This window comes from Ictalurus furcatus, chromosome 9 (assembly GCF_023375685.1).
Source record: "Ictalurus furcatus strain D&B chromosome 9, Billie_1.0, whole genome shotgun sequence".
Taxonomy (NCBI): Eukaryota; Metazoa; Chordata; class Actinopteri; order Siluriformes; family Ictaluridae; genus Ictalurus; species Ictalurus furcatus.
Genome location: NC_071263.1, coordinates 21,700,211 through 21,712,490, shown reverse-complemented (window position 1 = coordinate 21,712,490; position 12,280 = coordinate 21,700,211). Strand labels below are relative to the sequence as shown.

The following is a 12,280-nucleotide window of genomic DNA, read 5'->3' as shown; positions in this document are numbered from 1 at the left end:
AGATGGGGCTGATGTATATAACTGTGTCCAGGAGGACTGGCTTCATTTAGTGCTATGTACTCATTTGGTTTAATCCAAAATTCCATTAAACACAATATATTAAATTCTTAACAATTAAAGCAATTAACAATAAGTGCCTTAGATGTAAGAGATCTAATGTTTAATAGTCTCTACAGATTTAATAATTCTCTACAGATGTTTGCTGAAAACAGTTGACTGTGCGACAGAAAGAAAACTAGATAGGGCATACAAATGACAGTAACAAAACACATTTCGGAGTCTTATTAAAAATAATAACAGCAGCAAGGACCTGCTCTTATTATGCGAAATCATTACTGGGCCACATATGTAAAAAAATAAATAGATGAATAAATAAATAAATAAATAAATAAATAAAATTATAATCAATATAAAATAAAATAATAATAACAAAAAAGGAATAAAGAAAGAAAACAAAACAACTTCCTGTGATTTATTCTTTAAAGACCTCTCCAACATATAGTTAACACATACTTAAACCCTGCACTAAGTGTTTCTGTCAATGTTATCTGTCTGCACTTTCGCTTATTTGGAAAATCCAAACAAATTTAGAGAGGAAGAAACGCTACTTGTGTCACCTTTGTGAAAGTGGTGTTAAACAGGCTTTGAGCTCACATGAGACTGTAGCGCGCGAAGGCCGATAACAGGCTCGAACCGGTTCGCAGGCGTAGCGCGCGCAGAGGTGAGGCCGGTTTCAGCTGGCGTGTTGCCCTGGAAACCACTGAACTATATATGAGGGCGCATTGCCGGTCTCATTCAGAACAGAGCACGCCGGGTAGGCAAGAGGGAAAACCGCGGACTTTTTTCATTTTATTTCCCTGATTCTGGTCTAATGGGAAAAAATCTTTGTAAATGCTTTTTAAGGTACGTAACTTAAGGAAAGATAATGTTACGTTTTTCTATTTTACAGGCTGTTCTAGTGAACGGAGAGCTAACAAAGCTATAAAGTTAGCACGCTAGCGTAGTAGGTAACGGCTATGAAAGCGTGCTAGCACAAACTACAACCGCGAGTCATGCTCGTTAACTATTCGGTGCTACTAAGAAATGACTTATTTTTATGTTTGACTTGGGTTTTTTTTTGGTGTACGTGTCTATATTGAATGGGCATTGGACCCGCTAGCTAGCGAGTTAATTCGGACTGACAAAAAGAGAGGAAAAAAAACGGCTAAGCAGGCGGGACGTCCGCTTACAGCACAAAAAAAGCAAGTTAAAGTTAATATGGCGATAACTTTAATAGTTGATGAACAATAATTTTTTTTATCCATAGACTAATAGTTTTAACCGCCTTTGATCAACGTAACCGTTTTCTACCGCTTGCTCGATTTTAAATATTTATAAATCCACGTGGCCGGATGTTACAAGGCGCTATAACATGGGGTTCAGTAAAAGCTTGTAAAAGTGGTGAGGTTTGGATTACAGCAAGAGTCTGTTCACTCGTACATGCGCTATGACCAATGAACTTTAAGCAAAGCCGGTTTTTTGCCTTTTAAAATGTACGAGTCTGTGTACTCTGAAAGCTGTATTTGCGGCTATGGCCTCTCCAGGTTAATGCCTGCGTAGCACTTCTCTCATTGGTCTACACATTGTTCCTCTTTGCCTATTGGGGGACCCCTGAGGGTCCTGATGAATGAGGGTCGATCCCAAAACGTGGAGTGGTGACTTCTATACCCTGTATAATGCACTTGTGGGATTGGGATTGATCCTGAGCCGACCCATGGCTTGTGATTAAAATAAACGATATGTCTGTCTTCTGCTCTCTTATTTTTTCATTTTAGCAAGCTTAATGCCTTGCTAGTGTTCATGTCATGGGTTCTGTAATAGTAATAATATTGAAAAGTAATAATCATATCAATAACTGATCTGTTCTCTTGACACACTTATAAAAATACAACAACTCTGACTGCTGAAAGCTTGGAACTCACTTATAGTGCTTCTTCATTTCAGATCATTCGCTTGAGCAAAGCACACACTGGCCCTGGCCTTGAGGCTTATCTGAAAGGATTTAACTTCACTGGGGAGCCACCTTGGCTGCGCTGAACCTCTGACTTGTGATAATTCCATCTCTTTCTGTCCAAGTAAGTAATAGTTACTTTTTGTAACTATTTCATGCTGGAAAGCACATACCAGGTTGTATTGTTCTAAATACGTCATTTATTTAACTGATTGTCTTGGAGAGCTTTCTAAACACAATTTGTAAACTGTTACTGATGTTTTGCTTGTAAAGTGTTCGAGTATTGGTGGTACATTTCTAGTAACTGTTCAGTAATGGAAGTAAATTGAAAGATTATATACAGTTATTATTATTATTATTATTATTATTATTATTATTATATATGTATATTTTAGTATATCAATTGTTTTTAAGACAAAATTGTTCAATTATTGTGAACAATGTTTACATTGAAACACTGATTTTGCCATGAATTATAGCCACTGCTGCTGATATGGTGTCAAATTATAAATAAATATATAAATTCAGTAATGGATTAATATATTAGTCTCTGTGATAAATCGTGCATTATGTCATAGTTATCAAGAGAATGGACCGTGCCAGGTTGTCCGAGGGCAGTCCTTGTTCAATATGCTGTTCGGCAGAGATGGCATGTTTGTCATGAACTGACTGACAGTGTTTAACACCAGTGCTTCTGTTTCTACAGTTTCTTTTGCAATCAGAACTTGATTTGTAACCATGACTTCGTTCCGCGACTTTGAATTCACCTTACTGGAGGAGGGGTTCTGTGCACGGGACATCGTTGAGCAGAAGATCAGAGAGTCCACCTCATCGGTGAGTTTTCTCCTTCACATTTTTCTTTTTCTTTAGTGCAGTGGTAATATGTATAACATGCTACTGTATTTTCTTTTTGATAACAATTTTGTTTTGTTTTCCCTATAGGATGACAAGGATGCTTTCTATGTGGCAGACCTGGGGGATATCCTTAAGAAGCACCTTAGATGGGCACGTGCCTTGCCTCGTGTCAAGCCTTTCTATGCTGTGAAATGCAATGATGGCCTGGCTGTTGTAGAGACCCTGGCAATGTTGGGAACAGGCTTTGACTGTGCAAGCAAGGTTTGTAAATGTTTGTCTGAAAGTTCATATTGTTACGTTGAAAGAAATATATAATGTACCACTTGGTGTAGCAGAAACTATACCGACTTGTCTATATCTTCCTTTAGACTGAGATCCAGCTTGTGCAGTCTCTGGGAGTGGAGCCCAGTAGGATCATTTATGCCAACCCCTGCAAGCAGGTGTCGCAGATCAAGTATGCTTCTGCACATGGAGTGCAAATGATGACCTTTGATAGTGAAGTGGAACTAATGAAGGTTGCTCGTAGTCATGACGATGCCAAGTGAGTAGCTTTCTGTATTTGGAGTTACAATTATGGCATTGTGTTTACATAATGACGAAAACTCAAGAATATTAGTCCATCTAACCATGATTTGTATATCTATGCAGACTAGTGCTGCGTATAGCTACAGATGATTCTAAGGCAGTGTGCAGACTTAGTGTGAAGTTTGGAGCCACGCTGAAAAGCAGCAGGCTGCTTCTGGAGCGGGCAAAGGAGCTGGGCCTGGACATCATTGGAGTCAGTTTTCATGTAGGCAGCGGCTGCACTGACCCAGCAACATACACCCAAGCCATTGCAGATGCACGATACGTGTTTGACATGGGGGTGAGTGGTCACATGCTGTGAATTTGTTTGTTTGATGTAAAGTGCTCCTTCATCACTGTTGTGTTACTAAACTGAAATTTGCATCCTCCTGTAGGCAGAGTTGGGCTACAATATGACCCTGCTGGATATAGGCGGTGGCTTCCCTGGCTCTGATGATTCCAAGCTGAAGTTTGAGGAGGTTGGTTTTCCATTTATTTAGTTTAGTAATATAGTAGTATATTTATTTATATTGATGAGTCTTTTTTTGTTACTTTTTTTTTTTTAAAGTTAATTTAAAAAAAAAATGTTTGATTCACTTAGATTACTGCTGTGATCAACCCTGCACTGGATAAGTACTTTCCTGTAGACTGTGGTGTGAGGATAATTGCTGAGCCTGGCCGATTCTATGCAGCTTCTGCATATACGCTAGCTGTCAATATTATTGCTAAAAAAGTCAACATGAAGGAGCAGTCTGGCTCTGACGGTAAGATCCTGCTTTCTGTTGCCTTCTGTAATAATATATCTATGAAACAACAGAGCCTTATTATATTTATTTATTTATTTATTCCCTTCTGTTAAAAAGATGAAGATGATGGGGCCAGTGACCAAACTCTAATGTACTATGTCAATGATGGTGTTTATGGATCTTTCAACTGCATCCTTTTTGATCATGCACATGTGACACCCATTGTGCACAAGGTATGTTCTGTTAGCTATATTAAGCCTTAATAATATGCCATGTGACATGTAAATTCCATTTCTTTTTTTCTTTTTATTCATTGCACAGATTGATAAACATTACAATTTGGTTTTGTTCTGTAGAAACCCAAGCCTGATGAGCGCATGTACCCCTGCAGTATTTGGGGTCCTACCTGCGATGGCCTGGACCGCATTGTGGAGCTGTGTACCCTGCCTGACCGGCAGGTGGGTGACTGGCTGCTGTTTGAAAACATGGGTGCTTACACTGTGGCTGCCTCGTCCACCTTTAACGGCTTCCAAAAACCAGACATCCATTACGTCATGTCCAGATCAGCTTGGTGAGTTCACGTTTTCTGATTTCCTCTGACGCTTCTGGTTGCACTGACCTTATATTCCTGCTAAATCCATCTGTGCAATCTGATGAAGTGACTACTTTCTTCTTTATCATATTTTAGGCAATGCATGCAGCAGATCCATGCCCAGGGAATGCCAGCTCTGGTGGAGGAGCAGAGCCCTGGAAATATGCCAGGCCACTGTGGATGTGGAAGCACCTTGGAGCTGCCTGCTAAGCCTTGTGCCACCAGTGTGTCAACATAGATGCAGTACAGAGAGGTGCTGTACTACATTAATTTGTCAAATGATGGACTCTCTTGATTGTCCTCTAATAATGAAAGTCTTGGAGCCCAGTGTTACTAAATTACAGTTACATTTTCCCATAAAAATTATAATTGGTCCATGGTGCATGGGCCCAGAATATTGCACATGCACCATTCGACTTTTTCTTTTTTCTTTTTCTTTTTTTTTGATCCTTGCTTCCTTTTTTGCATTGTTACTTAACCTTGGGATAGGTACATGTATGATTTGTGTTTCTGTTTAATGATGGTCTATTGCTGTTTTACAGCCCAGTCCCTTAAACATCCAGTGAATTACACCATTAATGAAAAGCAGTCTGAATATATTTAACCACTGTGATGGACCACTGTATTCAGGAGCTTGGCATTTTATTTTATTTTTTTATTTAATTTTATTTTATTTAATTTTATTTAATTTTAAAATTTTTTTTTAAGATCTGGGAAGTCTTTTCTGACCGTTCACAGAAACCATACACATTCCTTTGTTTCTTTACCTTGGAGATTTTTGTTTTCTATGGTAGTAAGATGATAATGATGGTGATACTTAAGTAGCATTATTTATTACCATGATGCATTTGAAAATGGATATGAAAGAGATGGGATTGCATTCATGCTGCTTTCCTATGGAAACTTTTTAAAGTGTTTTTGTATTTTATTTGTTTTTATAAATAAAACCTCAGTAAATCATGTTCTTGTTTTTTGTTTTTACATATACATATGAGTGAATTACAGTATTATACGCATGAGGGTAATCAAGAATTTTAAAGGGTAGAGAAGTTTTATTTCAAGTAAGAGAGAAGACCAAGGAGAATTGTGGTGTTACAGTTGGTGTTATGTATATCTACTACCCTTAGGAGGGTTTATGTGACAGTGATCAGATCTGCAGCTTTTTGAGAGAAGTATTAAGCATAGGAACATAACTAGGAATGACAAATTGTGACCTTAGTATGATATTTTATAATATGCAAATTAGAAAAGTAAACATTTTCATAACTGACCATTAATTTCCCCCACATGACCATATTATGTACCTAGTTATTTGTGGTTTTTCTACAATTATGGCTATTTGGGTTATCCTCTTTCATACCACAGCAGGGTTGAGTTCTTGAATCTGACTGGTCAGAAAGTGTTAACTAATATGCTATAGAAGTGGCTCTGGAAGTAGTTCTGGCTGGAAGGCAAAACACAGATTTATATTAATGCACTCTAATGCATTCTAATGTGTTATCATTTCTATAGTCAAAACTCAGCGACTTGTATGGTTTACGCTCCACTTAAACTAGGACTAATATAAAACAGATAAACCATGTTTGTATTTAATAAAGATGTGTAGTAGTTGATATGGTGAAGGAGATGTTGATTTAACCTTTATGGAAAGAGTTTCCAGTTTCATCTCTTTGTAACGGTCAGTAAGTTTTCTACCACCTTATTAACTCCATGAAAGAGGGGAAAAAAAAAGGCTGGTGAGGGAACGACTGGTTATAACTGCTATGCTGAAAGTGATAACAGGAACTAACTTCTCAGACATTCCACAGCACGTAACTATAAATGGCTAAAAAGCATGACGTGTCATTCATTAATAAATGCCAAACTAATTGCTGGCAAACTGCTCTGGTATAAGAGAAACAAAACAGTTCAGGACATGATCTTGGAAAATCAACATTCTTGCAGTAATAGTAACTCCACTTTGCTCGTGCAGCACGACACCATGTCATTGATTATTTCCTATAACTTTCCTTTAAATGGTATTCCTTGCATGATACACTCATGGCGTTTCCACGTTATCCATTGTGCCGGAGAATCTTATATTTTTAATATATTTTATCCAACTCTATTCATTGTATTGGATAGAAAAATGAATGAAGAAATGATTGAATATAAATGATTCTCCTGTGTGGAAAACAGGATTCATATACTGTAACTCTCCACTCTGCCACTTGGTGGCAATGTTTCTCCATGCAAGCCTCACTCAAACTGGGGAACAATACAGTAAATGGCAGTTCCAATTTGGTGTAACATGGAAAAAAAAGCCGTTTTCCCCCTCCCATTGGCTTAAAATATTAAGTGTTTGCGTGACGTTTCCCATTTAATAAGACACTTCCAGCAATTATGAATTCCAGCTGTCTGTGCTTTGAATGTTCTACTAGCTTGCTCATTACTTTAGTAGCAGTCTGCTTTCTACCATTTTCCTGTCACACGTTCTCCATGGCTCAGTGCTCCATGTCAGCTTGGGAAGTTGCTTCAATTTACTCCAGTTCCACTGACTGTACTTTTCTCATTTAATTCTTTTAAATCAATTTATTTAATAGCAATTCCACCATCAGATCCTTCAGACTAGCATCTCAAGTGTGTGAACTCTTGCTCTCAAGACTTGGTCGATATTCCCTCCTCCACTTTGCCATGGGAATTAAACACCTGAGGAGCTCCAGGCAGGATGCATTCAACAGTGGACCTTGGCTAATTAGCCAGCACTAATAGCTGATGTTTATATGGCATGTACCTTGCTGTTCAGGGAACACATATGCAGCTGTATAATCCTCCAAGAGAGAACAAAAGAAAGCGAAAGCTGGGAGTCTATGTGAGAGAGAAAGATTTATCTAGCCTTTCAGTTCTATAGTGAAATTGCACTGGACTACAACAGAAGAAGGAAAACTAAACTCTTTGCTATACAGAGCTTTCCTGATTCTGTAGATCATACCATCAGACTTACATAAATGAACTTTTTTTTTTCAGATTATGTAATAAAATACGCTGTAGCTTCAACATGATACATGTATTCCCTTACAACATGATAAAAAACATCGAATTTGTCTGTTAATAATAATAATAAAAAAAGTCCAAAGTAAACCCTGACCTCATGAAGTAGAGTGCCCAAAGAACTACTATGAAACAGAGTCACTCATTCAATCCAAGAAGGAAGCACAAGCTTTTAATGGAAACAAAAGAAGAACGATCACAGTAACACTCCAGAGATTTTCTACTAACAGCACAGTTACAGTTCCCTTTATAAATACTGCAAGACATCTGTTATAACCATGAACAACATATCTGAAAACAAAATGTCAAGATTCACTAGATTCATGCCATAGTTGTCATGGAGGGATTTAACATGCTACGTTCATTATCAAAATTCTGACTTGATTTGCCTTCATTCCGGTTCTGTTTTCACTAGCAGTGTTTACTTAACACTTCCAGTAACACTTCATTTGACATGTTCCTGATGGCGTGTTTTTACAAGGCTTGGAAAAAGGCCAGTTACGAGGTCAGACGCATCTCCATAACTGTCTCAGTCAAGCAGCGTCTTACAAATCAAACCACAGTTTCTATGGTGATGGAAATTGAAAATGATGAAGTTGCATACACATAATCTACATCATAGAAACTCGTTATCCAACAGGAATGAAGGGAGATATAGTATGTGGCAGGCTGGTATAATGCATCAATTTGTGAATGGTAGAGTATTATTACATTCAGAGAAATAGAGAAGCAAAAAGCAGAAATGCATTCACATTGGGCTTCACTATATTCCATAGTGGTGTCCTTAAATGCACCATTAAAAACGATAAGGGCATAGAATACAAAATATCAATATTAATACGGCCATTTCATTTACAATACTGATGTAAAAAGTGCCATAATACATGCAACAGTAAGTGTCTGACACAAACATGATAAAATCATTGCTTTTATAAAAGAACAATCACTAATACATGCTGATGAATATCCATGAACAAAATACTAGAAACCTGCCAAGCAGAATGTTGCCAATATAAAAAAAATTATAAAACAGTTACAAATAAAAACACAGCAAATTTTATACCCTAAAATAAAAAACAGAATAAGATCAGTCCACATTGCAAGCTGAATAATGTGGAAAAAACTGATTCTATAAAAAAGTTTGCATTTTCAGCCAGAAATTATGAACGTGCACAAAGTACTCTCCAACATAACACATGAAACAATTAATAATAATAATAATAATAATAATAATACAAACACTTTATACATGAAAATTAAAATAAGACTTCTTGAGATAATTACAAATTCTAATGGTTGTGAGGGATTTATTCTGAAACTCTTACGCAAGGCAAAAATGGATGCATATACTTATGCAAGGCATTGTATATAATGACTCAATCTGAGATTTCAGACACAGCGTGTGTCTCACTGACTGAAACTAATGCCAAAGTCACATTTGCACCTCCGATACCAACTACATTTAAAGAGAGCTTAAAGTCTTGTTTTGCATCAGTTGTGTGTCTCACTGCCTTTAATCAGCTGTATACCTACTTACGTGAGATTTACTCTTCTGGGCATAGATATAGGAAATCCAAATGCCATTTTGGGTTACATTTCATCTCTCCTGGCGAGGTTGACTTTCCAGAGTCCAGATTTCCAGATTTTACTAATGGAGCTGAGTTTAGAGCAGCCATGAGCATTTTTCGGTAACCCCCAGCACACTATATACAGCATTTCGATAAAATAATCATTGACACCTCAAATTAAGAGAACAAGATTATTTGGCTATATCCTGATGTACCTAAGATAGCTTGGAGTGGCTGCTGCTTTAGCTTACATTATATTACTTGGTGAATTTATAATCATGTGTTGTTAAATTGGTATTGTTACACTAAGCATATACTTTGTGATATTTTTTTAATATAATCTTGTTAGTTCTGGTTCCTGGTTATGTGGATTTAAAAAGTAAGTCTTGAAATCTCTAATCTGATTTATTATTAGACTATTATAGGCTATTATGTCAGGTATTGGTTTATGATAACTTCTGTCTCACTGTACATTTTCGTTTAGTCTACATCCCACTTCTTTGCCCAAGCTTCTAGCAGTTAAGGTTATCAGCATACATGTACTGTATATTTGCATTTAAATCACCTGTCTGTAATAAAGCAAATTTAGTTGGATTTTTGTCAAGGTAGAGTTGCACCACTTTCATAGTCTTACATTGGTTTGTAAGCGATTCTAACCGTTGCTAATGTTGTGGGGACATTGACGTATGAAAGGAGACTGCAACAGTGGCTAATGAGACCTATATTTCAGGGAGTTAGATCTGAACTCTCCACGGCCATCAGTAGAAAATCATTTGATACAATAACTCTTTGTAAATCACTCATAACACACCCACCAGCTCAGTGTGCAGTTTAGTAGATTACACACACACACACACACACAATTTAGCCTCTTTACTTAAAATGTTAGTAAATCAGACCCCTAGTTTCAGGGCTAATCATGAACATAATTCCAAGCAGTGCTTCTCTTCTCTAAACATTTCCCATTATGACCTGCTGTTATACTACATACATACACAACATACACAACAAAATATTCCCAGTCTATAACAAGTTGTAGTTTTTAGTCTACGTGACAGGTAATAGGACTGATAAAAGTGCTCACTGACCTCCATTTAGCATTCACATTTCAAAATTGGTCCCTAATGCCACTGAGAAATTAGTAAATGTGATGATAACAACAACAACCACATTCTTATGCTTACACAAACACTTACCATGTTCACTTTGGACTCGAGTGAACACTGTTAGTGTACTGTGGTTGTTCCACTCAGAACTGACTGGCACTGCTCGGGTCACACTGGAGGAGGCGGACGATCGAGGGGTCGCTCCTGGCACCTTTAATAAACTCCTCCAGAGAAATCTTTCCTACAGGAGCACAGCAGGACATGAGCTTTAACGACAGTTAAGTGCTATTAAATAGTCACTCTGCAATAATGGCACTGTACAAGGATACAATTTGCAAATGAGACATAATTAATCACTGTAATATTATCTGAGTTTATATCCTGATTGCTCTCAGATGCTTCAGTTTAGTGATTCTGTATGGAGCTTCTCTGATGCATTCAAATAATACCACCAAATCTGGCCATAATAATACAGCCCAATCCTTAAATATGAACATTATGACTTGCTTAAGTAAGGAATAAATCACAATGAGATGTGCTGTTATAGGAAATGAATCAAATTCATGGTGAAATGGTGCATTGTAAAAGACAACAGTCCCCTCAGAAACGATTAGAACAGCAAGGCCAATTCGATTGTTTTTGCTATACATTGAAAACATTAGGGTTTGAGAGCAAAATATGAATATGAGACAACAGATGACATAATTTCAGGTTTCTTCATATTTACATCTAGATGTGTTAAACAACATGGCAACTTTTGTTTGAACCCACCCTTTTTTTCAAATGATCATACTGGAACATGTGACTGATCTGTGTTTCTTGCTGCCCAGGTGTGTCCTGTTAAATTGAATTGTTCAAACATATTAAAATCTCTGAATGTTTAATCTTGGTTTGAGCCCTAGGTTTCATCTGTGAAGACTGCATTTGTTGTTAAAAAGGATAAACCAACATGTAGACAAGAGAGCTGTCTATGGGAGAAAAGCAATCCATTTTGAAGCTGAGAAAAGAGGGAAAATCTGTCAGAGCCATTGCACAAGCATTAGGCATAGCCAATACAACAATATTGTATTTGGAATGTCCTGAAAAAGAAAGAAACCACTGGTGTAATAACAACCAGATATGGAACAGGTCAGCCAAGGAAAACAACAGCAGTTGATGACAAACACTGTGAGAGCTATGAAGAAAAACCCCAAAACAATAGTTAGTGACATCACCAACAACCTCTACAGGGCAGGGGTGAAGGTATCACAAGGTATATCAAAATGATGGAAAGGCCAAGGTGTGGAGAAAGAAAGGATCTGCTCATGATCCAAAACAGGAGTTCATCAGTCAGGCATGGTGGAGGTAGTGTCATGGCTTTTTTGGGTGCTTCTGGAACAGGCTCACTAATCTTTATTGATGATGTAACTCATGATGGTAGCAGCTGAATGAATTCAGAAGTTTGCAGGAACATTTTGTCTGCTAACTTAGAGAATTCTGCCTGCCAATTTACAGAGAAATGTATCCAACATAGTCAGGAGGAACTTTATCATGCAGCAAGGCAATGATCCAAAACACACTGCCAACACAACAAAATAGTTTATCAGTGGAAGTTTTTATACTGGCCAAGACAATCACCAGACCTTGACCCAATTGAGCAGCAATTCACCTCCTGAAGAGGAGACTGAAGTGAGAACCGCCCCCCCCCCTCCCCCCCCCAAAACAAACAACAACTGAAAGAGGCTGTGGTAAAAGCCTGGAAAAGCATCACAAAAGAAGAAATTAACAATTTGGTGATGTCGATGAGTCACAGGCTTGATGCAGTTATTGCAAGCAAGGGATATGCAACT

General features: G+C 37.6%; 2 protein-coding genes across 3 annotated transcripts in view; one reads left to right on the top strand and one right to left on the bottom strand.

The window, feature by feature from the left end:
* Positions 1–756: 756 nt before the first annotated feature.
* On the top strand, positions 757–5,709 carry LOC128612507 (ornithine decarboxylase-like). The gene is made up of 11 exons (XM_053632786.1): positions 757–903; positions 1,984–2,114; positions 2,697–2,824; positions 2,933–3,106; positions 3,214–3,386; positions 3,494–3,710; positions 3,805–3,888; positions 4,011–4,173; positions 4,273–4,388; positions 4,512–4,726; positions 4,844–5,709. Exons 3-11 carry the CDS (start codon positions 2,729–2,731, stop codon positions 4,983–4,985), a joined length of 1,380 nt encoding a protein of 459 aa, XP_053488761.1. The 5' UTR covers positions 757–903; positions 1,984–2,114; positions 2,697–2,728; the 3' UTR covers positions 4,986–5,709.
* Positions 5,710–7,932: 2,223 nt separating this feature from the next.
* The window catches only part of LOC128612508 (hippocalcin-like protein 1), a 31,876-nt gene continuing 27,528 nt past the window's right edge, over positions 7,933–12,280 (bottom strand). The window contains exon 4 of one of the 2 annotated variants that reach the window (XM_053632787.1): positions 7,933–10,692. In XM_053632787.1, the coding sequence (XP_053488762.1) occupies positions 10,595–10,692 (98 nt within the window). In that variant the 3' untranslated portion in view covers positions 7,933–10,594. Of the gene's footprint in view, positions 10,693–11,117; positions 11,289–12,280 lie in introns of those variants that run through there. The other variant, XM_053632788.1, reaches the window with a different exon arrangement.

Coding starts and splice junctions, on each gene's coding strand:
- LOC128612507 (XM_053632786.1), top strand. CDS start 2,729: ATGACTTCGTTCCGCGACTTTGAATTCACCTTACTGGAGGAGGGGTTC. Junction 4,174..4,272: donor GGAGCAGTCTGGCTCTGACG/GTAAGATCCTGC, acceptor TCTGTTAAAAAG/ATGAAGATGATGGGGCCAGT. Junction 4,727..4,843: donor GTCATGTCCAGATCAGCTTG/GTGAGTTCACGT, acceptor ATCATATTTTAG/GCAATGCATGCAGCAGATCC.